The sequence below is a fragment of the Muscardinus avellanarius genome, assembly GCF_963383645.1.
Source record: "Muscardinus avellanarius genome assembly, chromosome: 2".
NCBI lineage: Eukaryota > Metazoa > Chordata > Mammalia > Rodentia > Gliridae > Muscardinus > Muscardinus avellanarius.
Genome location: NC_137787.1, coordinates 122,343,386 through 122,371,346, shown reverse-complemented (window position 1 = coordinate 122,371,346; position 27,961 = coordinate 122,343,386). Strand labels below are relative to the sequence as shown.

Sequence of the window (27,961 nt, the reverse complement as noted above, 5' to 3'; positions counted from 1 at the left end):
TATCAACTGATTTGCTTTTCCAGTCATTTCAAAGTGAAATTAAGGTCAGACCCTTAAAGCACAGGATAATTGCTAAATCAGCTATTAAGTAATAACAATGACATTTAAATTTTTTATTTTATTTTTTGGTACTGGGGATTGAACACAGAGACATTCTACCTCTCAGCTATACCCCTAACCTTATTTTATTTTTTATTTTGAAACAGGCTTTCACAAGTTGCTGAGGACCTCACTACGTTGCTGAACCTGGCCTCACACCTGTGGTTTTCCTGTCTCAGCCTCCCAAGTACTGAGACTATGCTTCGCTTAGCTAAAGATGTTGTTCATAATTTTTTCTTTTTGAGGTACTGGGAATGGAACCCAGGGGCATTCTACCTCTGAGCTACACCCCCAGTCCTATTTTTTATTCTTTATTTTGAAATAGGGCTCACTGAGTTGCAAAGGGCTTCACTAATGTCTGCAAACCACGATTCTCCTATCTTAACTTCCCAAGTGCTGGGATTACAAGTGTGTGCCACCACGCCAGTTATTATTCATAATTTTTTAAAGTTCTCACAAAACTATAATCTAATGTGAAGATGAAGATCTAGAAATTAGAAGTTTCTTTGTGGTACTGGGGATTGAACTCAGGGGCATTCTACCTCTGAGCTACTCCCCAGCCCTATTTTTTAATTCTTTCTTTCTTTCTTTCTTTCTTTCTTTCTTTCTTTCTTTCTTTATTATTATTATTTTTTTGGTGGTACTGGGGTTCCTGGAAGCCCTTCTACCTCCGGGCTACACTCCCAGACCTATTTTTACATTTTTATTTGGAAACAGGGCCTCTTAAACCAGAGGCTGGCTTCGAACCTGCGCGATCCTCCTGTTTCTGCCTCCCAAGCGCGGGGATTACAAGCGTGCGCCACCACGCCCAGCCTATTTATTAATTTTTGGAGATGGGACCCAGAGGCTTTTTACCTTTGGGATACACTCCCAGACCTTTTTTTATTTTATTTGGAAACAGGGTCTCGCTAAGTTGCTGAGAGCCTCACTAAGTAGCTGAGGCTGGCTTCGAACCTGCGCGATCCTCCTGTCTCAGCCTCCCAAGTACTGGGATTACAAGCGTGCGCCACCACGCCCGGCTCATTCTTTACTTTGAAACAGGATTTCACTAAGTTGCACAGGGCATTATAAGTTTCTGAGGCTGGCCATGAACCCTGATCCTCCTGTCTCAGCCTCCCAAGAACTGGAATTACAAGTATATACACCACGCCTGGCTAGAAATTAGTTTTAAGATATGACTCAGAATAAGTGGATAAAGAGCTCCATAATCTTTGAAAGTTATTCATCTTCCCTCCATCCTCTCCTCCCCCCCCCTATCCTCTCCTCCCCCCCCCCTTTGCTGCTGGGGATGGAACTGGGGCTTGAATGTGCTAAACACATGCTCTACCACAGGCTGCACCCTGGTCTCCTACTTTTTCTTCGTTTTTAGAATCCCAGGGCTTTAGAGACACAGGGAAATTGGAAACTCCATTTCCAATCCAAGTCATACAGGACACACACATTTTTAAAAATGAAATAAAATAAAAGCGAACAGAGACATTACACAAGGTGTCTGGTTAGACTGGTTTCTAGAGTTCAAAGTTAAATTGTATTCCTGGCCTTCAAAGGGATAGTGCAAGAAGACAAAAGAAAGCTACACTGCATTTCACTTAACCTGTCAGATAAAAGGCAGTATAGAAATACATTTCAGAGACTAAAATTTTTCCCTGACAGCGAATATGAGGAGAAATTTGTAAATGACCCATATTAAAAAAAACACTAGATAACCTAATGAATACTGTGAAAAGTGTCTTAAAACAAGCTGGATGAGCCGGGCGTGGTGGCGCACGCTTGTAACCCCAGCATTGGGAGGCTGAGACCAGAGAATCGTGGTTCGCGGATAGCCTCAGCTACTTAGTGAGGCCCTCTGCAACTCAGAGACCCAGTTTCAAAATAAAGAATTAAAAATAGGGCAGGGGTGTAGCTTGGAGGTCGAATACCCCTGGGTTCCATCCCCAGACCCACAAAAAAATAAAAAAATAAAAAAATAAACCAAGCTGGACGTGGTGGCACCTGCCTATATTTCCAATACTTGGGAGGCTGAGACAGGAGGATTGCAGGTGCGAAGCCAGCCTCAGCAACTTGGCGAGGCCCTCAGCAATCCAGTGAGATCCTATTCCAAAATAACTCAGAGGTATAATGCCCCTGGGCTTAATCCCTAGACCCAAAAATAAAGTAAAAAAAAAAAAAATCAACCTTCATTCTTCAATCCATAGAAACATTTCTGCAGGGGGTCAAGAGTCCAGCGCTGGCGTGAGACCTGGGTTAACACAGCGTCAGAGGCTGGTGACAATGACACGGTGTCACCTGCAGCCCAGCCCCTCCACTCTCCATTGCAATGCCCCCCCCCCCCGTCTAAAACTGACCAGGTCCTAGTGACAGCATGGGCGGCCACGGTGCAAGAGGGCGCAGACACCCAGGTGACTTCAGGAGCAGAGGGCAGGTGGGGTGGGGCGAGGTGGGCAGGGTGCTGAAGGGGATGGCACCCACAGCCGCCACCAGCAAGGGTGCCTCATGAACCAGGTGCCGGCAGGCAGGCAGATCCAGCCCTCCATTAGCAGACGGTCCCCTCTGACAGACCACAAGTCAACTCGAAGGATCTGTGTTCCTCCTACCTCAGCCTCCCAAGTGGCTAAGATTGTAGGGTGTTCCACTGCGCTGAGCCAAATGGGTTCAATTAAAAAAAAAGTCTTGTGTGTGTGAGGGGTATTTGGGGTTTGAACCCAGGAGCATTCTACCTCTCAGCTATACCTCCAGCCCTATTTCATTTATTTATTTATTTATTTATTTATTTATTTATTTATTATTTATTTTTGAAGTACTGGGTATTGAACCTGGAGCGTTCTACCTCCAAGCTATATCCCCAGGCCTTTAATTTAGAAACAGGGTCTCACTAAGTTGTGGAGGATCTTCTAAGTCACTGAGACTGGCCCTGAACCTGTAATATTTCTGTCTAAGCCTCCCAAGTACTGGAATTAAAGATGCACACCAACACACCCAGCTAGCCCGGCTTCGCCGCGACCTGGAGCACCGAGTCTAGCTTGAGTCTTGCTGGGTGTGGTTCCAGACATGGCCATGAGCAGCTGAACAATCTTGCTGAATCACCCTAAACCCAGGAAGGCTCGGTTTCTTCATTTTGAAACCTTATAAAAATTACGACAGAAAATTATTCGTGTAATGTACCTAGCCAGTACTTTGTACGTTTCAGATGCTTGCTGTTCGCTCCCATAATGCTCGTTTCTGCCCGTTTCCCGTTTTTGTAAGAAGCCTGGTCTGTGAAGCAGGGCTCTCTCTCTTGCTCTGTGTGCCCTGGCTCCACGCTGGCCCACAGACTCTCATGCTGGTCTGCTTTGCTTCTTTACTTCGGTGCCTGGTGTGGCAAGTCTCTCCAGCCCCAGGCATTGCTACCCTCAGTCCAAGGCCAGCTCCTGTGCAGACTGGCATGCTGGCCCCGGGTGCTCAGAGGCACTCTTCCTTCTGGGCACCAGGTGCCGAGTCTAGCCCAGGTCATCCCTGTTCTTTCCACAGTCCCCTCCTCGCTGGGTAGGAAATACCCTGGTAGGTCAAGCATGACCTTCTGCAGAGACCCAACATCTAAGGAGCTACAAAAAGTGGGCATTGAGCCAGGCATGGTGCATATGCCTGTAATCCCAGTACTTGGGAGGCTAAGACAGGAGAATCACAGGTTCGAGGCCAGGCTCAGCAACTTAGCAAGGGTTTTCTGAAACTTCATGCTTCAAAATGAAGAGTGGAGATGGTTGGGGGTGAAGCTAAGAGGTAGACACCTCTAGGTTCAATCCTCAGTGCAAATGAAACAAAATAATTCCAGGGGAAGAAGTGACCCGACTCACCCTGGCAAGCAGTCCCCGCAGACGGCGTCACTGATCACTGAGCAGTTGGCCTTCTGGAAGCGGTTCACCAGGGCACAGTCCAGACAGGGCTTGCATTTCTGGAAGCCCCAGTCCTCCTTGAACCTGTGAGGCCTGCACGCCGTGCACTGAGCATCCTCCCCGTAGCCGAAGCCACATTCCTGTGGGGATTAACAGGCAAGAGAGAGCTATTCAGATTCTGCAAGCGTGAAAACGCCAAGGCCTCCAGAATGAGAGGAAGACCTGGCCTAATAATTACCAAGTGTGGCGCCTCCACACAAAGGCAGCCCTTTCAAGCAGTTCAAACGCAGCTTCCACCGCTCATAATCTCTCTTACTATGGCAAGTCCACTCCGTCATCCACTTTATTCAAGAAGCCTGGCCTGTGAATAGGGAAAGGGCCCTGGACTCCCACCGAGGTATTATTGTGAGCTTAGGGCAGGATTATGGCACTCTCCTGGTTTCTAATGAAGCCAGTCATGTGAATGTTAGAAGCTGAAGCCAGGTTTTTATCAAGGTAGAAAGGAAGTGTACTGATTCCAGGGTGATAGGCTAAAACATGAGGAGAACTGCATAAAGGATTTCCTAAATTCACAAGCCCAGAAATCTACCCAGCAAAGAGTACCTTGAAGTGTTTAGTAATTTAATATTTTCTGAAAGGAGAAAGATTCTTAAATGTTTGTTAAAAAGACACGGACTTTTTATGCAGACAAAGTTCTAGGACTAAAGGTCCTGTTTCTCCCCATCAGAGCTCTGTTTTCTATGGATGGGCACAACTCTGCGGCCCACAGCCGAAGATTTCAACAAACTCAAAACAAAATGCGTTACAGTGTATCCCAAGTCGCGATTGTAATGCAGCCATGAAGACAGTAAGTCCTAACACCAAATTAGAATACAGTCTTGTTGCAGGGCAAGGCGGTGCCACCTGTAAACAGGAGGATCACAGGCTTGACACCAGCCTCAGCAACTCCACAAGACTCTCAGAGTTTGAAAATAAAAACGGTCGAGGGTGTATCTGGGAGGTAGAAATGCCCCTAGGGTTCAATCCTCAATATAAAAAACTTACATATATGTAAAAAAGAAGTATGATCTCATTGACTGAAGCACATTAATAAACCTATTCCCATGTTGTTTTTGTAGACTTCTTTCCTAAAGGAAGCCATCATTCATCATTGCTGTCAGAACCCTGTGCACTCTGTCACATCTTTGGTCCTAAAAAGTTCAGTTTTTTTTCTTCTTCTTCTTTTTTTTTTTTTTTGGTGGTACTGGGGATGGAACCCAGGGCCGTCTACCTCCGGGCTACACTCCCAGACCAATTTTTTTTTTTTTTTTGGAAACAGGGTCTCTTAAGCCAGCAAGGCTGGCTTCGAACCTGCACGATCCACCTGTCTCTGCCTCCCACGCCCAGGGATTACAAGCGAGTGCCACCACGTCCGGCAAAGTTCAGTTTTTCTAGTGATTGTGTTAACACGCTGTGAAAGACTGAAAATGTGTGGCTGTGTAGTATGTATTATACTCAACCGAGAGCCATTTAAGATGGCGCATGCCTCTAATCCCAGTACTTGGAGACCAAGACAGGAGGATTGCAGGTTTGAGGCCTCAGCAATCTTAGCAAGGTCCATAGCAACTTAGTGAGACCCCATTTTAAAACAAAAAACAAAGCGGGGGCGGGGGGCGTGGTGGCACACACTTGTAATCCCAGCATTTGGGAGGCTGAGGACAGGAGGATCGCGGTTCACCGACAGCCTCAGCTACTTAGTGAGGCCCTCCACAACTTAGTGAGACCCTGTTTCAAAATAAAGGATTAAAAAAATATATAGGGCAGGGGTGTAGCTTGGAGGTCGAATGCCCCTGGGTTCCATCCCTAGACCTGCAAAAACAAACAAATAAACAAACAAAACGGAGCTGGAAGTGTAGCTCAAAAATAGAATGTCCCGGGGTTCAACCCCAGAACCACACAAAAGAACAAATACATAAATAGGGAACTGGTGGGACCTGTGTTAGTTTATTGACTATTTGAAAATATTGATAAATTCTGATATAAAATTTGCCACCAAATGTGAAGCTGGAAGATGACTGACACAACTGTTTAAAAAGAAATCATATTTTACAGTTTGGGGGATTTTTTAGTAGTTAAACTAAAAATTGCATGCAAATTAAAACATCTGCGTACTGATTCTTAACATGACCAGTAAAATCTCAATTGTGATTAAAAAAACCAAAACACAAGTCCTAACAGTTAATGGGCGCTGACGCCACACCAAGAGCGGCCTGCACAGTCACTCAATAAAGCACAGGCCTTCTCCCGTGCTGTCCCGCTGCAGGGATGAGGGCTTGGACTCTGAGAGGTGAGGCCAGCAAGCAAGATGCCCTGCACGAGGAGCCCGAGGGCTGGGATTTGAACCCATGCGACTCGGTTCCACAGTCCAGCTTCAGTAACTGTATTCACTAGCGGGTCTGTGCATACGTGCAAAGGCAGCTGTGTGAGGAGTGCACGCTCGTAACGCTGGCTGCCTGGGCTTTGCGGTGCTGGCCTCTGCGGTGGTCATTAACATCAGCCTGTGCCTCAGGGAGAGGCCTTCACCAGCCACAAAGCAGGGCTCAGGCAAAGCCTCTTACAGACTCAGTTTCCTCATCTGTAAGCCCTGGATGCTAGGGCGCAAGCCCCAGCCAGCCCCAAATTCCCACTTGTCTAGAAATTTTATATATTTTTAATTTCTCCATTCATCTTTATATGCAAACCCAACTAAGCAATACTTATCAAAAATTAAACCAAGACCAGCACAAGAGATGGCACTGCCTGGACTCAACTGAGTCCGTAAAGGATGCTGAGTAGCCACCGCAATCTAGACTTTTTTTTTTAAACTAATTCTCATATTGGTGTAAGTATGCACATTGGGCACTGAACCCATGGACATTCTACCTCTGAGTAACACTCCTAGTCCCGTGTTTATAAACAACAGTAGTAGTACTGGGGATTGAACCCGAAAGGACAAAGTTTGACCACACCAGAGACCACCTTGTAGCCAAAGGATTTATTGGAGGGGCCGGTATGAAAGGAAGAGAGAGAGAGAGAGACAGACAGACAGACAGAGGGGGAGAGAGAAAAAGAATCCAGGAAGAGAGGGAGCACGTGCTGGGATCAGGGTTATATAGGGGCTTGGGGTTACAGATTGGGGGCCAACAGGCTAGGAGAAATGCCCTTTGAACTAATTGGCTGGAGTCCCATGGGAGGGGGTCGTGCGGCCAGGTAATTGGCTCCGGGGGTCAGCAGGGAATGTCCCTTTCACTGATTGGCCAAGGGTACCAGGAGGGGGCAGGTCTCCCAGGTAAGTGACCAGGTGCAGTCAGAGGGGGATGGTAGCTTAACTGGTCAGACCAGGGCCTTTCAGGAGACTTAGCTTATGGGGAGGGTCTGAAGTAAGAACCGAATTCATCTAACAGAACCTAAGGGCATTCTACCCCCAGCCCTTTTTATTTGGAACCTGGTCCCGCTAGGTTGCTGAGGGTCTAAGTTGCTCCGGCTGGCCTCGATCTTGTGATCTCTGTCTCGGCCTCCTACGTACTGGGATTACACTGTACACGTTTTGGATGAGGGATACCTCCTATCAGTTCTGCCTGTCTTTCAAATGCACATCTTGAACACACACCGCAGAGGACTGGGGAGACAGGTGCGGCCAGGCCTCTTCATCCCAGGCATGGCAGGGTATCTGAACCCTAGGCACAGGCAGGAGGAGCAGGGGGCACAGGATTGAAAGAATCAGTTCACAAAGTAGAATTCTTTCTTGGCCATTAGTGGGGTTAGGAGGTGCTTTCAATTTTGTAATAATTCCGAGCCAGGTGTGGTGGCACATGCTTGTAATCCCAGTACTTGGGAGGCTGGGACAGGAGGATCCAGGTTCTCCACCAGCCTCAGCTACTTACTGAGGTTTTTGGCAGTTTAGTGAGACCCTGTTTACAATAAAGAATAAAAAACAGGGCTGGGGTGTAGCTCAGAGTTAGAATACTCCTGGTTTAATCCCCAGGACTTCAAAAAAAAAAAAAAAAAAAAGAAGATGTAATGTTAATTTTGGCAAAAAGCATTCAGAGTATTCTAGGAATAAAAACTCCCGACTCTCAGCAATCTAGCAAGACCCTGCTTCCAAATTAAAAACAAAAACAAAACAGAAAACAGAACTGATGTGTAGCTCTCTATTAGAAAGAGTTTCTTAGGTCCTGTGCTGAGTTGCGGACTTCCTCCTTATGGCTAGCTGCTCGGGAGGCGGGCTCCGGCTCTGAATGGGGCAGATGTGTGCCCTCACCGGGCAGTCTATGGCTGGGAGCCCTGCGGGCGGGCCCAGGCGCTGCGAGCACAGCCCCCCTCGCGCTCAGAGCTGTGCACGTGACTGCTGGGGGCGGCACCCGCCCGCCCGGGTCCGTGGCTGGGCCTCCGGAGACCGCCCGCCCGGTAGAGCTTCAGAATCAGGCTTTGATCCCCGGGGCCGAGCTACAGCCTCCTTCCTGTACAGGCTAAGCCCCGCAAAGGAGGCAAGGCGGGCGGAAGGAAGAGGGGCAGACGAGGGGGAGAAGGGAAATCACAGAAGAGGGCCTTCGCTGCGGGACGCGTGTTTGAATTCTTTTCAAGCTAAGTAAAAAATTGTCTTTTCCTACACTGGATTCCAAGCTGCACTGCCACCCGTTTGGCTAAGTTATCAGAGAAACTCTCAGGCCCTCAGTCTCTCTATCTGTGAAATGGGGTTAGAAATAACTGACCTACACTGTTGTTTTGAAAAATAAATGGGAAAACATGAATTCTAAATCAAGTACAGAGTGCGCTCTCGTTAAGTAATTATACCTGTGGCTATTACCATTTTGATTCGAGTATAATAAAGCTTCATGAAGAACATGTGGATCTCTTGGCCCCAATTTTTTCTTGGTTACCTAAATCAGACCACTTTCCATCTAAAATATTTTTGCTGAGTAAAAATAATTCGAAAGTAATTGCATTTTTGTTTGTTTTGCACTACTGAGGATTGAGCCCAGAGTCCTCACTTAGAGGCAAGTGTTCCACCCCTGAGCTACACCCCCTCAGCCCCTCCCTCCTTTCTTTTCTTTTCTTTTCTTTTCTTTACTTTTCTATCTGTAGTAGAAATTCGACCCAGGGGCATTCTATCTTTGAGCTACACGCCACCCCACCCCTTTTTTTTTGAAAAAGGGTGTGAGTTGCTGAGGGTCTATCTAAGTTGCTGAGGCTGGCCCTTTTAAGCTGGTGATTCTCCTGTCTTCCCAACCAATGGGATTACAGACATGTGCCACCACACCCAGCCCCCAGCCCTTTAGAAAAATAAATTTTTTAAGTTTTTTTGGGGGTACTGGGGGTGGAACCAAGGGGCTTTCCTACCTCTGGGCTATACTTCCAGAGTATAGTACTTTATTTGGAAACAGGGTCTCACGAAGTTGCTGAGAGCCTCACTAAGTAGCTGAGGCTGGCTTCAAACCTGCACGATCCTCCTGTCTCAGCCTCCCAAGCACTGGGATTACAAGCGTGCGCCACCATGCCTGGCTTTTTTTTTTTTTTTAAAGTTTTGAGATAGGGTCTTGCCAAGTTGCCCAGGCTGGCCTTGAATTTGTGATCTTCCTGCATCAACAAATAATGAATTTTTAATTAAAAAATTCAAGTGGTACACAGAGTATAACTGAAGTTGACTTCACTGAGTCACCTGCTGTGTGGTAGGCTCGGACAGCAAGCCAGGGTCCTCTGTCTATAGAGGCAGTCCCGCTGCTTCCTCCCGTCATGGGGGAGTAAGCTAGGTAATCAGCTAGACATCATGAATTCACAATAAATCCCAACAGCTCTGGCAAGCTCATTTTTTTTTTAGAACACAGACTGATATAATGCACCAATAAAAAATTAAAAAAAAAGAAAAGAACTCAAAAAAAGAAAAAAGCACAGACTGTAGCGTCGGAGGGGTCCTAGAGCCAACATACTGATCCCTGACTATCCTGCAGTTTGCACCATGTGTAAGAGTGGTTTGGACCCATGCGGTTTTGCCATGTGATGTTACACATGTATTTTGTAGACTGAGCAGCTCATGGAACTGTTATTTTTTGGTCCATTCTATATTGGACCAAAACATATGTAGAAGGAACAAAGCCAGGCTTCCAGTGCCTCAGTTTACCTTCCTTTCTAGATGTCGGCTTAGTGTGTCTGCTAAGAGTCTATGTGTTTTGAGAATTACATTAATACTTTTCCCTGGAGTGGGATTAGTTAAGGAGTTGAGCTAAAGATAGCAGCCACTACTATTCAACAATAAAATTTGCTGAGCATATATCATACATCCTTTAGGGAACTTTAGAGACTGTTTGCTTGGGAGGATTTTATTTAAAATAAATTTTCTCTGAAGTATTTGCCATTCTCAAAAAGATAATATTGGAAAAACCAGCCTGCTATTATTTTTATTTAAAAAAAATGTTTGGGAGGGGGCTGGGAATTTAACCTTGGAATATTTTACCTCTGAGCCACACCCTCAGTTCTTTTTATTTTTATTTTTTAAATTTTGAAGCAGAGTCTTGCTACATTGCTGAGGCTGGCCTTGAACCTGCACTCCTCCTGTCTTAGCCTCCCAAGTACAGGGATTACAGGAGTGCAGCTAGAGAGAGGCTCATACAGGGATAGACTATGTGACCTTAGGGTTATTCGTATCATGCTCTAACCAACTGAGCATTTTTAAACTTATAAAAATGGTTGCAGTGTGTAGTCGTTTAAGAAATTAATGAGGCAGGTGTGGTGGGACATGCCTGTTATCCCAGTACTTGGGAGGCTGAGACAAGAGAATTGCAGGTTTGAGGACAGCCTCAGCAAGTAGTGAGACTCTCATCAATCTAGTGAGATCTTGTTTCCAAATAAGAACTAAAATAGGGGTGGGGTTTAGCGCAGAAGTTGAATGCCCCTGGATTCAGTCCCCAATACTACCACCAAAAAAGAAAGAAAAAATAAATGAATGAAGTGACCATTCTACATGTTTGACTAACTAGAAACCTTGAATCAACTAGAAATCCGAGGAGGCAATTTCCAAGGAATTAAATTACAGTATAGTGTCTACGGCAGCAACCACTTTTTGAGTTGATCTTCGTACTTCTAAAGTACCATAAACAGAGACTCTGTAATTATTTGTAATCCGGGCTATAATGTAAACAACATATAAATATTAAATTACCCTCAATATAAACGTCTGCTTTGATGTTTTTATTTCACTCAGTGAAACCAGGTGCTTAAGATGCCTTGAAATCTTCCCCATTAAGTCCAAGAAGTAACTGCCGAGAGGAGGCGGCGGAGCAGCTCAGGGGCTCAGCCTCCCGCCCGGCCTGGTCCTGTTCAGCACAGACTGGCTTTTCACCTTTACAAGCTGTGGCGGGCCCGGCAGGAGCGTTTTCTTTTTCTTTTTCTCAATTCGTGTACTGAAAACTACTACTATGTATGCATAGAAATACCCACTAGCACACTTTTCTTCGCATCCCTAGTCCCAAACTTCCTTCTTCCACCACACAGAGCAGGTTTTGGTACCAGGTTTTGGGTACCCTGCTAGAAACATCCTACATGTGTGTGTATTTGCATGCACACCTGTAGCATGGCTCTGCAACTCCTTTGGTTTCCCTGCCCCGTGCATCTTGAAGAGGCTTCCTTATATACAAACGGAGAGTCTTCCAAGATAGGAAGGCAGCCCAGCTGACTTCCCAGAGCTACCTCCATCTGTGGTGCAATGGGAGGGACTCCGGGTAGGCTCCCACCTCACCCTGCAGCTGACAAACACAGCTTCAAGCCTCCTCTTTCCCCTACAACTTACTGAGAGGAATGGGCAACTTCCCTAGGCATATTATGTTACTGTGGCAGGCAAGCAAGGTAGTCAGTGATAAAGAAGGAAAGGAATAGGTGAGGTTTGGGCTTAGCTGCTAGTAGATTCTCCTCGTGGAGCCCTGACAGGCGGCTCCAGCCTCTTGTTCCCTGGGCTAAGTCCCCCACAGTCCCGCTGCCCCAGCCGTAACCTACTCAGGTCCCTCCATCTCCAGCCCCGCCCAAGTGAAGTCTGGCCCCCCAGGCCTGTCTCAGTAAGAGTTGTCTGGTTAGTTTAGCCAGAATCCCCCTGGCCCCAATGCGTCCCCTTAGTAATTCTCCATCCACTGACCTCATCGTGCCCCTTGGCTACAAAGCCCCACTGGACTCCAGCTGTACATCGAGGTCCCCATTGAAGAGTCCCGGGTAAATGGGGTATATCACCTGACTGTCCAGCTTGGGCTTTTCTTCTGCATTTTCCACATTGTTACGCTAGGGTCTCTTCCCCGTGATTTTATAAGAAGTAGTGTTGGGAGGCAGGGAAAGGAAAAGAGGGTGGGTGAAGAAGACAAGTCTATCAGGGGCCTGGTCTTTAGAAGTAGATACGTAAGTGTCATTTTTATGAAGCAAGATCTACCTTTAATGCCCATGGTAGAAAGGCATCTTGGCCCAGCCAGGCGTGGTGGCGCGCACTTGTAATTCCAGCATTTGGGAGGCTGAGATAGGAGGATCCCGGGTTCATGGCTTAGTGAGGACCCCTACAACTTAGTGAGACCCTATTTTTTTTAAGTACCATTCACTTCTGATATGACTTGAGTACATTAAGTAGGCATTCTCTAACCAGGCTTTTCTCCCATTTTGTTATTAGTTTATAGTAACAAATATTTTTATATATTTTGCTCCTGGTTTAATCCCCAGAGCCATGAAAAAAAAATGCATCTTGGCTCTAAAATACCCTACAGTCTTTATTTACTTATTGATTTATGGTTTTTTTTTTTTTTTTTTTTTTTGGTACTGGGACTGAACTCAGGGGTATTCTACCTCTGAGCTCCATCCCCAGTCCTTTTTATTTTTACTTTGAGACAGGGTCTGCTAAGTTGCTGAGGCTGGCCTCAAACCTGCGACCCTCTGTCACAGGCATGCCAGGCAGTCTTTATTTTTTAGAATTATAACATGATACCTTATAAACCTGAAAAAAATACCTAGCCCTTCCCCAAATTTCTGAAATTTTTAATTAATAAACTTTTCAGGTTGAAAAATATACAGATGAACTAATAACAAAATGGAAGAAAAGCCCAGTTAGAGAATGCCTACTTAATGTCCCCAAGTCACATCAGAAGTGAGCGGTACCTTTTTTTTTTTTTTTTTTGTGGTACTGAGGATGGAACCCAGGGGCATTCTACCTCTGAGCTACACCTCTAGTCCTATTTTTTAGTCTTATTTTTGAAACAGGGTCTCGTTTGAGTTGCAAAGGGCCTCACTAAATAGCTGAGGGTGTCCGTGAACCGCAAGCCTCTGATGATCTCTGCCTCCTGAATGCTGGGATTATAAGCGTACGCCACCACGCCCAGCCCCAGGGGTACCTTTATTTAATGTGCATCCGAGGCCACAGCAGTGGTCCCCTCTTGGCCAGGCCTGGCAGCTGGGGGCTGTGGGGAAGTGGGTGGGGCAGGGAGGGCAAGTCTTGGGGGCACCTTCTGATCTTGGTTCTGGGTCCAGCTGGGCGACATCCAACCTGCTGGCGGCGGCAGCAGCCTCTGTCATTCTGCCAAAGTCTCTGAAGCCACATTGGGTGGCTGTCCAGTAGCAAAATGGCTCAAAGTAAACAGTCCCCAAACCCCGTCTCTTCTTTCTTTCTCCCTCTGAAAATCCCAGCACTTCAGAGAAACCTACGTTTGCCCCACCTACACAGGGGAGGCCCAGCTCCCGGGACCACAGGGGAAGCTCATGGTCCTCCAGCGCCCAGGAATCCCATTCTCGGGCCTCGAGTCCACTCAACTGTTTATTTGTACAGCCAATACATTATTCACTTTGGTTCTCTGAACTTTAAAAGCTGCATGTTACATTACAAATTTGGATAGGTTAGGAATTATTTGTGGAGAAAAGCTAGGGCACACAAATGGAAATGACAAATTAGATTTATGTGGCTGGTTGTTAGAAATCAGCTAATTTACTTTAATAAAACAACACCTAAGAGGTATTTCCCCCAATTTTCAGTTTATGAAAATCTGTAGTGGAGTTGCTTTTTTTTTTTTGGAGAAAAATTACAAGTGAGAGCTTGTTAATAGCTGCCAAACATCCCTGGCCTTGATCAGGTATAATTAAACATAAATAAAGTGAGCAACACTATAATTAAATGGCAGAAATGAATTTTTTTTTAACACTTTCAAATTATGTGGTTGGTTGGGTTTTATTTTTTCTGGTGACTTTCTTCATAGTGATGAAAACAGTTTTCAAAAATTAGCCATGTTTAAAAATACTAAGTTGGATATGTACTTGGTGGAAGAAAGTATGTTGTTGTTTACAAGAGTTAATTTTTTCACAATAACTAAAATCATCCCAATAATTGGTTACAAAAGCTCACTTTGAAACCGGTGCCAGAGGCTTGCAGCTTGTTTCAAGTGGTTCATGCAAAAACTAGTTTCCTGATTTACTGCTGGGAGGCGGTCAAGTTAAAAGCACGTTGCTGGCCTTAGTGCTCAGGGAGGAGGAGGGGTGGTGGCCGGGAGTTCTAGGCAATGAGAATTAAGGCTAATGTGGTTACTTTGGAAAAACAAAACTCATCCTCTCCCACATATCCCAAAGCTAGGGTTACTTTCCAGAGCTGAAAGGATGCCCGGTGGCTGAGTAACGTTCTTCTGAACATTCACAGCTCAGAGTGCGTTGTAGGCACTGCTGTGGCGCAATGGAAACACTGGCCTTTTGTTTCGGTACTGGATACCGAATCTGGTGGCACTGCACCTCCAAGCCACAGGCCCCAGCCATATAAAAATATATACATTCTCTCTCACACACACACACACACACACACACACACACACGCGCGCACATCTTTTTCTTTAATTTTGAAACAAGGTCTCATTAGGTTGTGGAGGATTCTCACTAAATTGCTGAGCCTGGCCTTGAATTTGCAATCCTCCTGTCTCAGCTTCCAGTACTGGGATTACAGACATGTGCCAGTGTACAGGGTTAATGTTTTGTCTTTTTGACTCTCAGACAGGGAAAATATTCTCAATTATCTTTCCTATATAAACTTTCAAAATCGAAATCCTGTGGAGAGAGATAAAGTAAATAGAACTCAGTGAGACAAAATCTTCCAAATAGATTCCAAATGGCTCAGCAAGCTGTCATGTATTTTTTCCAAAAAATACAGGGAATCTAATGGAGTTGAATTACTGAAAGGAGCCTAACGAGAGGAGAGGATGCTTGGGGCTTCCAGGGAAGAAGACTGGGAACCCCTGAGCTCAAGTCATGGGCCCACTCGGAAGGCCGCGGGGACAGCACTGGGAGGAGCACGTAGGGCTGGGGGCACGCAGTGTGGCTGTGGGAGCTGGTGGTAAGGATGGTGGCCATGGAGAAGAAGCAGAGGACCCTCAGTCCACTCCTCGTTACATGGGGGGTCAATACGCCTGTCCCTCATAGGTCTGTATGATTTGCTTATCTTTCTGTTTTGTTTTACTATCATCATCATCATCATCATTATTATTATTAATTCTGCAGTGCAGGGAGCTGAACCCAGGGCCTCAAGCATGGCCGGCAAGCATTTTGTCACTGAGCTACACCCTCAGCCCTTTTCTCTCTGTTTTAGAAGCTGGTCCTAAGTCAGGATTTCTGGAAGACGGTTCATCATACTAGAGCTGGACCATCCAATTCAATGGTCATAGGACTTCACTTAAATACTAATTAAAATTAAATAAAGTTAAAGTTAAACAGCCAGTTTCTTGGAGTCACTGGCCAGCTGCATTTGAAGTGTTCAGAAGCCATGATAGCTCCAAAGTTGGAAGACAAAGACACAGAGCATCAGAGCAGAAAATCCTACTGCACAGTAACATGCTAGAGCGGTATTAAAATGAGAAAGAGACAGGCGCAACACTGCACCCGGCCCTATAATCCCAGAACTTGGGAGGTTGAGATAGAAAGATCACAGGTTTGAGGCCAGCCTCAGCAACTTACCGAGACCCTCAGCAACATACTGGGACCCGGTTTCCCATTTTTTTTTTTTATTCTTTATTTTCAAACAGGGTCTCACTGAGTTGCAGAGGCCTCACTAAGTAGCTGAGGCTGTCTGCGAATCGCGATCCTCCGGTCTCAGCCTCCCGAATGCTGGGATTACAAGCGTGTGCCACCAAGTCGGCTAACTCTGTTTCAAAATTAAAAACGACAAAAGGCTGAGGGTGGAGCATGGAGGTTCAATCCTTAGTGAGTGAGAGAGAGACAGAGAGGGAGAGAGAGATTGATTGAGAATGACTGCTGCCCCCACTTGGTTTTACAACTCCCCCCACTGAACACTGTTATTAATAGCAATGGGTGGCAAGGTACAAATCGATTAGCCCTCTTGATGTCCATTTCTTTACACTGTAATCCTATGTAAGAATGAGCCCATTATTTAATACACAGAGATCACATAAATAGTACATGACTCGTAACAAAAGCCAAAACCATCCATTTTGTTTGCATGGTATGTATTGCAGTTTCATAGTATCTATTATGGAGTCACAAAGAAGGATGCATTTGTTCTAAGGAATATCCTTTGGATGAACCTAACCCCAAATGCCCGGGTTTTGTGAAAGATTCAGAGAAGTAAGCTATACAAAGTATCCCAGAAGGGACGAGTGTCCGTCTAAACCGTGGAAGGTGTTTTCAGAGCTGAGGCTGCCCTGCAGATCTCCCACTGGCTAATAACTAACGGAAGCGAGCAGGGGCCAGGCGCGCTGACCCGCACACAGGTGAGCCGGGTCACGCTGCCTCCAGCAGCTTCCAGCACGCCCGCCTACGTGTCCAGGATGGTAGACAGCGAGCCAACAATGGGCAGGGAAGCCTAGACACCTTGAGAGAAAACAGAATTGAATGCCTTCCAAAGAAAATAATAATTAGGAGCAATTAAACCACAGATGGAAAGTGGAACTATGTCTGCTTATCCAAAGCATTTTCCGCGCTTTAGTTTTAAGACGGAGAGACGTGTTTGCCATGGGAAGAACCTCGTGACCCAGGAGCGTGACCCAGGAGCGTGCTGCTTTAGATGAGACGCCTGATATTAGAAAACAGACATACATTGTAGGTGGTGTTCAGTACAGTGACAGTGATGTTAGCAAAAGGCTACTGAAGGCTCTTACATCTGGTAAAATGCCCTTATTTTTACCCTGAAGATAAAGAGACTAGTTTTCTTAACCTTTTTATAACTAACTTTAATATATTTACTGTACTTTCAAATTTTCAAACACTAAACTCAGTATTTATGAGGCTGAGACAGGGAATCACGGGTTTGAGGACAGTCTCAGCAACTTTGGGCTGGGGTGTAGTTCATAAACAGAATGGCCCTGGGTTCAATCGCCAATACAAAAAAAGAAAAAAGCCGGGCCAGGTGGCACACACTTGTAATCCCAGCATTTGGGAGGCTGAGATAGGGGGACGATGATTCACAGCCAGCCTCAGCTACTTAGTGAGGCCTTTTGCAATTCAGTGAGACCCTGTTTCAAAATAAAGAATAAAAGATGGGGCTGGGGTATAGCTTGGAGGTAGAATGCCCCTGGGTTCCATCCCCAGTACAACAAAAAACAAAACCAAAAAAACCAAAAAAAGTAGTATTCTGGTATATTTCAGAATGGTACTTTTCCCCTTCTTCAGCAGGAATACTGGGAAAATTTTTCTCTGATATTTACTGTGATAATCTGATCCCTTTAGAGGTAAAAAAAAAAATAAATAAATAAAAACGTAGGTTCCACTCTGTGACCAGATTCCCCTAGAGTTTTGAACTCTCAGACTTTTTCAGACCTAGGCTCTGTCAATTTGTCAATTCCAGTTCAGAATTTCCTGCCCCAGCACGGAATGCCAAGGAGGTTTCTGCAACAGTGTCCTGTCAATCTCTGTGTCTACCCCACTGGGGATGGTAGCGTTCCTGTGATTTGATTTCTCTTACAGATCTAAGAAGAGTTGCTAATTTTTCAGTTTGTTCAGCTTTTTACAAGCTCCTTACATGTGGAACCAGAAGCTACAAAATGACTTTTTTCATTTATTTTTTTAAAGTGTATTGCTGGCTGTGGTGGCACACACCTGAAATCCCAGTACTTGGGAGGCTGAGACAGGAATATTACAGGTTCTTGGCCCATATTAGTAACATAGTGAGACTCTTAGCAACCTAGTAAAACCCTGTTTCAAAAACAAAAAAACAAAACAGGGCTAGGGGTGTAACTTGGAGGTAGAATGCCCTGGGGTCAACCCCCAGAGCCCCCCCATTGCATCTTCTGACTTTCCAAAAATTATTTTAATATTATATTATAGATTCAAACAATGAAGGTAAGAAAACAATTTCTTTCTTTTTTCTCCTTTTTTTTTTTGACTGGGGAGTGGACCCAGGGGCATTTTACCTCTGAGCTACACCCCCAGCTCTATTTTATTTCTTATTTGGAAACAGTGGCTATATTGTAAAGGACCTGGTTAAATTTCCAAGGCTGGCTGTGAGCCTGTGATCCTCCTGCCTCAGCGTCCGACCACCACGCCTGGCTGAGAACAATTTCTTAGAAATAATTTCCTTACTCATGTCTTAGTGTCTAGAAGGTTTAATTCACATGTTCATAGAGATTTGAGGAAGAAGGGCTTTTGAGGAACAGGAACTTCACCTTCTGTCTTCCTCTGGACCCAATGACATGTGTGCCTACTTTGTTCATCGATTCTAGATATCAATAGGTCTTCTACAAATCAGTCTTGTCCCGCCCACCAGGGCAAAACCTGTCTGCAGATGTACTGCTACAATAATCAACACAGACTGAAAAGTATCTGTTGAGATGCAGAATCAACTAGCTGTCCCAGGGCCAGTGAGTCAGCTGGCCCAGGACACTGGAAGCTGCCACTTTTTTAACAGAAAAGCGCTCTCCACCGGGGTCTGCTTGTGGAATGCTTGGGGTTTTGTTTCCTGCTGTTCGTAGATCATTGATCAACAATCTATGAATGACAAGACTCAACTTTAAATAATGGTAGTGGGAAGGGGGAAAGGACTCCTCTTTTAACAGTCACTCCAAATAAAAAGAAACATCCATTGTTCCTTTTCTAGCAGGAAGGCTTTGATGTCTTACTTAGAACAAATTTACATCAATTCTTCACAACTAGTACCATCTTCAAAGGCTCGGAGGAGAAGCGAGTGGATGTCAAGGCTCTGAACAAGCCGGATGAAGTCTGCATGCTCTAGTTCTTAGTAAACAGCCATTGAAGTGAAAGTGTTTAAAGTGCTCGTGGAAATAACATACACTTAGTGTGGTGAGATTAATACTGGTGCTGTCGGAGGCATGTTCAAAATTCTGGTTTGGAGAAGAATTGTTACTGTGGACCATCTTTACCGCTGGCTTTATCTTCTGACTAGCAATGGTGACATTCATTGTTTTAAAAAGTAGATGATAGCATTACCGCTTTCTGTTATCAATTCTTCATTTGTAAGTTTTTGGCAGACTATTGATTCTTTTAAATTAACCCAAACAGACCTTTACTATTCTGTTCTTTCAATGAAATACTATAAACATTAAATTACGTTAACGAATGACATTTGTCCAATTACTGTTTTTAGAACTAATTTATCTTCTAAGGCATATGAATGAGAATTTTTGAAAAGGGAATTGTATAATATTTGGCTACTGAGGTAACAAGCCAAGAATTCTCTCATGGTGTCCAAAGCCTCACTAATAATTAACTAAAACAATTTCGTTCAAAGAATGCATAACACACCGCACACATACAAAAAAGGCATTTTACAGACACAGATCTACAGCTTTACCACGTCTGCAGTGTGTACCTTGGACAACTCCATGCCTGGTCCACATTGTTTGCAAAGAATGCAATTCCCAGACCGATCTCTGAACTCCTGCTGTCTGCAGTCTCCAGTTTCACAAATCACTTTACATGACTAGGGGAAAAAGTTATACAAAATGTTATCTTAAAGTACGTTCATTACATTGTTTGCAAGAAAGGAATAATATCTACAGTGTTAGTCTCATAATCATTGGGTGTAAATAGCAGCTCAGAGTGAGGTCAACTTAATTTTCGCTTTACAAAGAAAAGCCACTTTTTGAATGAGTCAGTGGAACAAATAACATCGGCAGAGCCTTCTGTGTATTCCACAGAATGGTCACTCGCTTCCTAAGCAGTGTCTCCCTTTTTCTGAGAATTGGCCACTGTCTTCTGAGTATTGAAGGTTAACAACGACCAAGGAATACTGTCTTTACTGAGATGACATTTAAAAGAACAACTTGATTTAAAAGAACTTTTGCTACCTGAAACATTCTGCATTAATAAGAGAGGGGGAAAAATCCAGCTGTGGTGGTACGTGCCTGGAACCCCAGTATTTGGGAGGTTCAAGGCCAGCTTCAGAACTTGATGAGATCCTTTAAAAAAAAAAAAAAAAAAAAAACTAAAAACAAAGCCAGGAATGGTGGTGCACACCTGTAATTCCAGTACTTGGGAGGCTGAAACAGGTTCAAGGCTAGCCTTAGCAACTTAGCAAGGCCCTGTTGCAAAATAAGAAATAAAAAGTTCAGGGGGTATAGCTCAGAGGTAGAACACCTCTGGGTTCAATCTGCAATACCAAACAACAAATTTATTTTGATTTTCTAGAAACATAAACATATTAAACTATAATAAATTATACAAGTAGATGAAACCGGTTCCTATATCCACAAGAACTTGCAATTGCTCTTCAGATACATCTGCGAACTGATGGAGAACTTCCAACCTTTTAAAATTGTACCCTATTTACTTAGAGATCATTTTTTCTTTCTTTCTTTTTTTAAATTTGGTACTAGGAATTGAATCCAGGGGCATTTTACCTCTGAGTTACACCCCTAGCCCTATATTTTACTTTTATTATGAAACAGGGTTCTCACTAGGTTGAAGAGAGTCTCACTACTTGCTGAGGATGTCCTCAAACCTGTGACCCTCTTGTCTCAGCCTCCCAAGTACTGGGATTACAGACATGTGCCACCACACCCAGTCAGAGATTATCTTTTAAAAAATATGATCTAGCTGGGCATGGTGGCTCACTCCTGAAATCCTGGTACTTGGGAGGCTGAGACAGGGGATCCTTGGTTCAAGATAGGCCTCAGCGACTTAGTGAGACCTTGTTTCCAAGTAAAATATCAAATTGGGCTGGGGGTGTAGCTCAGATGGACCGGCTTTGGATTCAGTCCCCAGTACCACACACACAATACTGTCTAGCAGCCATGAGGCCAGTACTTAATGGTGCTGCTGAAGATGGCAACAGTGGTCAAAGTCTTTGAACTGTTCAGAGCAAAAGTGCTACGTGCATGTGAGCTCAGGTCAGTACTGATTTCCACAGCCATTTCCTGGGACCTAACAGGAAATGCTGGTTCACAGCAACGGGCTTAGTTGGAAAAAAATTATACTTTGGCAAAATAAAGGTTGTGAGCCATTTTCTAAAAGCAGCTTTTTTTTTTTTTTTTTTGCTTATTTTACCTAAAAACAAGTACACCTTATTACTACCCATCATTCAAAATGTGTTTACCTGCTCCTTAACAGATAATATTTATTTACGATGTTGGTATTAATAGCATCTCAGAATTGATGAAGACGTTCAGCCAGCCTCTCATCCTAAGCAGGAATAACAGTGTTGAATATTGAATAACGATATTCGCTATAATTATGTTTCCTTAAATGAATGCTGAACGCCTTAGAAGGTACTGTGGGAACTACAGACAAATGTCTACCATACACAGGAGCACAGAATACTGTTCCTGATGCTTTAAATAAGGAGCCATTATTCCCTGTAAACTACCTCCACCTTCCAGCAGGAACGTCTGCAGCAGCTTCCCCAAAGAAAGCCAAAGCTGGGCTTCTGGGACAATTTTCTGGGAAGAAAATTCAAGGTGAGAGTAAGGACTGAAAAATTCTTTAGAGCAAAAAGTCTAATAAGCGGTTCCCACCCCTCTTCGCTCCTGCTGCCAACCATCTTGATATCCTGATTTTACTTTAAACGACTGGCAATTCCTCCTATCCCAGAGTTTTTGATCTTTACAAGAAAGGAATTCTCCAACTGGACCACGTCCTCACTGTTTAATAAGTTTCGTGCCGGACGTGGTGGCGCACGCTTGTAATCCCCGCGCTTGGGAGGCGGAGACAGGAGGATCGCGCAGGTTCGAAGCCAGCCGCACGCACTGGCTTAGGAGACCCTGTGTCCAAATAAAAATATAAAATAGGTCTGGGAGTGTAGCCCGGAGGTAGAAGGGCTTCCAGGAACCCCAGTACCACCAAAAATAAATAAATAAGTTTCGTGACCAGAAAGGAAGTTCTCCTTAACTCTACCTGACCCATTTCCTCTTCCTTTATCTTCCAAGACTTAGGTTCTGCCTGCAGTGTAAACAGCTCTCTACACTTCTAAATCCTTGTGACATCTCAAGATTAGACAAATCGAACACCTTCAGAGATCCTTGCCAAAGCTGCAAACATAAAAGTTTAATCTTTAATCTGTCTTTAATACTTTTTGAAACCAAGATGGATATAAGCAACTCTATCAAAATAACAGCTCTTTCAAGAATCTACGCTAAGTTCTTTACAAACTGTGTAGGGTCTTGTTAGAGGCCAGATGTGTTTTGAGAGACATCTATCTATAAATCCAAGATAGTGCCACTATCTAATGCTATAAGTAATGTGGCAATTTTGTCACCTAAATTTAAATAATTTCAGCACCTGCTACAAACTTCACAGCACACTTTCATTTATTTAAATCTGAAATGACTGAATGCAATTTGAAAGAAATAAAAGTAATATTAGATCAGAAACAGAAAATGGTCTTGGCACCATTTATATGAATTCTTTCACTGGAGAGAAAAGAAAAGTTCACTTACCAAACAGCCTATTAAAAGTACAATGGTGAAGAATGTTTTCTCTTGTTCTAGTGGTACTTTGAAATCCATCTCTCCTATCAAATGTATTTATCTCTGAAGAGTCCTAAATAAAAAAATAAAGATACAGTGAACATCAAAACATTTAGTGAGTGTTCTGTAGTTACTATATAGTATCTGACACTGTCTATAGATACTAGTTACCAAATATTATTTATGTCCTATGGGGAGTATATATTGAACCCAGGGACATTCAATCTCCCAGCTACACCTGCACCTCCTGCTGACGCTGATTCTGTTTCCTCCTCCCTAGTACTGAGCTGACAAGCATCCCAGCATATTTATGTTTTAAAAGGAATCACTTTTAAAAAGATACAAAAGAGCCGGGCGTGGTGGCACACGCTTGTAATCCCAGCATTCGGGAGGCTGAGACCAGAGGATTGCAGTTCGTGGGCAGCCTCAGCTACTTAGTGAGACCCTGTTTCAAAAATAAAGAATAAAAAATAGGGCAGGGGTGCAGCTCGGAGGTTGAATGCCCCTGGGTTCCATCCCCTGATCCACACACACACACACACAAAATATATATATATATATATATATATATATATATATATATATATATATATATACACACACACACACACACACACACACACACACACAAAGACAAATAACATGCAAATTTTAAAAACTGAAGTAATGAAAACTGGTGCTTTGCCTTCTCACACACTACATGCAGAGCTCCTCCCAGCTCTGAAGTCCCTGGTTATACTGGCCTTGACTTTCTACCCAAGTCTTTATTGTGTCCGATCTTCTTCCCAGAAGAGAGTTATATTCCAACAGTGACTTATAAACCTTCCATTTATATGGGGTTAGTCAGTGCCAACAGGATAATAACAGTGATAAAACAACAACACTGGCTAAGAACCATGAGCCAGGTACTATTTTTAGCACATTAACTCATTTAACCCTCCCAGCTACTCTAGAAAGTCACTACTCTCCTTCTCCCCACTTTAGAGACGGGGCTGAGTGGTCCGCCCCAGCCTGCTAGTGAGAGGGGGATCTGGGTGCAAACCAGGCCGGGCGGCTTCAGGGTCTGGTCTCACATCCTATTTGTCACCCAGGTCCCAAGACACAGTGTGCTCTATTGAGGGCGGCAACTTAGACCCTGTTTCAAAATAAAAAATCAAATATAGCAGGTGTGTGTGTGTGACCTGGTAATAGAATGTCCCTAAATTCAATCTCCAGTACAAAAAATAATTTTTTTGGTTGCTTTCCACAGATATCCACAAGGTCAAAAGAAAAGACTGCTATAGATAAATGAAGTGGAGCCTCATCTGGTGGCCGTCTATCAGGAGGGAAACAGTGATTTGTTTATTTTAAAGAAGAATCTCCCAAAACTAACAGAAGCCACAGTGGGTCGTCTGACTACTTAGAAAGAGACCAGAACAGAGGACCAGAAGAGTGGTCAAGCACTCCAGGGACACGCCACCATCAACAGCAGAGGCACCCAGGCAGGCTGCGGTCACCTGCTGTCAGAGCCTGCGGGGCCAGGGTGGAGTGGGCAGGGGAATGACTTAACTCTTGTTGAGTGAATGACCCATTTGAGAGAATTAAAATGTTTTGAGCTGTCTGATGATAGCTCGCTCTCCTCTGTCAAAGTTCAAAGCCATCCAGCAACTACCCACTATGCACCTTACAGCCTGTGTAGACAAAGGTCTAGGGGAGGGGGCGGGAAGGGCAAGGGTAAAATCACATTCCATGAAATGCATACAGCAGGTTGTCTCTTTCCTGACTTGGTCCTAAATGTTGAGAAATGTGTTAATTTCTACAAGTTAAAAATGTGTAATTTATATGAATGTTAAACCAATATGGCAAAAAGTGTCACACAGGTTGAGCACCCCGTATCTGAAATGCTGGGGACCAAAGGGTTTCAGGTTTCAGATCTTCTTGGATTCTGAAATATTTGCATATATGTAATGAGATATCTTGGGTATGAGATCCAAGTCTAAACATGAAATTCATTTGTGTTTTATACATACCTTATAGATATAGCCTGAAGGCAATTTTATACAGTATATTAATAGTTGTGAACATGAAAGAAATTTTCACAGCATGGAATTTTCCAATTGTGGTATCATGTTGAAACTTGAAAAAGGTTTGGATTTGGGACCATTTTGGATTTTTACGCTGTAATAGCAAAGTATTTACACCAAAAAAGAGAAAAAGAGATTGGCGGATTGAGTCAGTACATACCATAATTAAGCATTAGTTTGGACAGAATTCTGGGACACCAATATTCCAGGATACCACACTACTACTGCAGACAGACAGTGACACATTTCTTGTTGATATACTATTGAGTCTACACATTTATAAAGATATAAAAGTAAAACCTGTCTCAAGGTGTAAAGAGAATTAACTGGAATGATACACTAAAGAGCTTAGCCCAGTGCCTAGGACAGAGCAAACCCTTTATAAAATGTTTTTGGAGCCAGGCGTGGTGGCACACTCTTGTAATCCCAGTACTTGGGAGGCTGAGGCAGGAGGATCGCAGGTTTGCAGCCGCCTCCCCTACTTAATGAGGCCCTCTGCAACGTAGTGAGACCTGTTTCAAAATAAATAACAAAAAAAATAGGGCTGAGGGTATAGCCTGAAGGTAGAAGCCCTGGGTTCAATCTCTAGTACTGCAAAAAAAAAAAAAAATGTTTTTGATACTGGGGATTGGACTCAGGTGTGTTCTACCTCTAGCTATAACTCCAGCCCTTTTGATATTTTATTTTGAAGCAGGGCCTCACTAGGTTGCTGAGACTGGCCTCAAACCTGTGATTCTTCTGCGACCATAGGCATATGCCACACACTCAGCTGTCTGTCAGTTTTGAAACACCTCTGAGAGTGCACATTGATGTAAGCATTAGAACTATTGTCCTTTGAGTCGTAACAGCTACTATCGAAGACCAAATGATGCAGCGTATGGGATGCGCCTTGAAGACGACAACCAGTCACACCACTGGGAGGCGCTGACGGTGACACTGAGGTGCAGGTTGCACTTAGACCTTTGGAGCTCTGCGCCTGCAGAGAGCCTTGGAAGATTAGGAGCTGACTCCCGTGTTCAGGACTGTGCTAATGCTTTATAAAAGCCTAACTTCTTTCTTTCTTCTGTGTGTGTGTGTGTGTGTGTGTGTGTGTGTGTGTGTGGTACTGGGGACTGAATCTACGGTCATTCTACCTCTGAGTTACACCCACAGCCCTATTTTATTTTTCAGTTTGGAATAAGGTCTTGCTAAGTTGCTGAGGCTGGTCTCAAACCTGTGGTCTTCCTGTCTCAGTCTCCCACGTCCTGGGATTAGAGACATGGGCCACCACGCCTGGCTAACTTTTGCCCTTAGTACCATCCTTTACATTCTTATCCCCATACAAGGGAGAAAAACTTGGGGGTGAGAAGACACAAATGCTACAAGTGGTGGAAACTAAACCAAATTCATGCCTGGTGACCCCCAAACTGGGCTCCTAGCCATTCTGCTGGGTTAATTTAGGTTCTGTCTTGCTACGTGACAGCATCCAATGACCCCTCCCACTGGGGGCAGTAGAACTCCATCAGCAAAACTGAGGATAGGTATATAACAAATAATGCATTTAATAATGTATTCAGTTATTCAGCCAACTATATTATTATTATTATTATTATTATTATTTTATTATTATTATTTTGCAGTACTGGGAATTGAACCTAGGGACATTCTACCTCTGAGCTATACTCCTAGCACTATTTTTTATTATTTATTTATTTTTTATTTTTTTGGTGGTCCTAGGGTTCCTGGAAACCCTTCTACCTCCAGGCTACACTCCCAGACACCTATTAATATTTTTATTTGGAAACAGGGTCTCTTAAGCCAGCGAGGCTGACTTCGAAACTGTGCGATCCTCCTGTCTCTGCCTCCCAAACGCGGGAATTACAAGCATGCGCTACCACACCCGGCCTATTCTTTATTTTTGAGGCAGGATTTTACTAAGTTGCAGAGGGCATCACTACGTGGCTGGGGCTGGTCATGTACCTGAGATCCTTCTGTCTCCGTCTCCCAAATACTGAGATTAAAAGCATGTGCCACCATGATCGGCTTATTTTATTATTTTTGGTACTAGGTACCCAGAGGTATTCTACCTCCAAGCTACATCCCCAGGACTTTTATTTTTTGTTTCTGAAACAGGGTCTTGCTAGGTTGCTGAGGGCCTCCCTAAGTTACTAAGGCTGGCCTCAAACCTTCGATCCTCCCGTCTCAGCCGCCCAAGTACTGGGATTACAGGCATGTGCCGCTGTGCCCAGCTCTGCCAGCTTTGAGTAAATAGATACCAGGTGCCCGAAGGGAGGCAGGATTAGGTTGGCGGAGTGGGGTGGGGCTGCCAAAGTTGCACTTCAAGGCAGCTTGCAGCTCTGCAAAGGTGATGGTCTCCTAAGTGGTGTGGAATAAAACCTGGCCACGGAATGTTTTAGAAATAAACAATTTAGCTGGTAGACTGCTATGAGTGTGATCTTGCATTTTCCTGTACTAAGATGAAATTCCTTATGAAATTCTTTGGCATTCATAGAGAAAAGAAAAATTTAATGAAATAACATATTTAAGTCATAATATTTAAAATAAAAATAAGAGAATAAAAGGGGCTATTGGTTGAAATTTGCTTTGAATTTCTGGGCATTCTAGGTCGGATCCAAAGACAAAAAATCCTTTTAGATGTTTCAGAGTTCTACTCCTTTGGGGATGCCTCACCAACCATGAGCCATACAAAGTATTAGGATTATGTGTAATGGGTCCATCCACAGGAATATTTACTTATTGTGGTACTAGGGTTTGAATCCAGGGGTGTTCTAACTCCAAGCTACACCCCTGGATGTGTAGCTTTAAAACAGGGTCTTAGCCCGGCATGGTGGCACAGGCTTGTAACGCCATCATTCAGGAGGCTGATACTGGACCATCACGGTTCGTGGACAGCCTCAGCTAGTTAGTGAGGTCCTTTGCAACTCAATGAGACCTAGTTTCAAAATAAAGAATTAAAATAGGGCTTGGGGTGTACCTTGGAGGTAGAATGCTCCTGGGTTCCACTCCTAGTACTGCAAAAAGAAAAAAGAAAAAAAGAAAAAAGAAGAAA

At 44.1% G+C, this 27,961-nt stretch overlaps 1 protein-coding gene across 1 annotated transcript in view; it reads right to left on the bottom strand.

The window, feature by feature from the left end:
• TNFRSF19 (TNF receptor superfamily member 19) overlaps positions 1–22,888 on the bottom strand; it is a gene marked incomplete at both ends in the record, with an annotated part of 62,421 nt that extends 39,533 nt beyond the window's left edge. Inside the window, 3 exons of the mRNA XM_080689424.1 lie at positions 3,930–4,108; positions 19,756–19,866; positions 22,820–22,888. Of these exons, the coding sequence (XP_080545550.1) occupies positions 3,930–4,108; positions 19,756–19,866; positions 22,820–22,888 (359 nt within the window). The remainder of the gene's footprint in view (positions 1–3,929; positions 4,109–19,755; positions 19,867–22,819) is intronic.
• Positions 22,889–27,961: the final 5,073 nt, after the last annotated feature.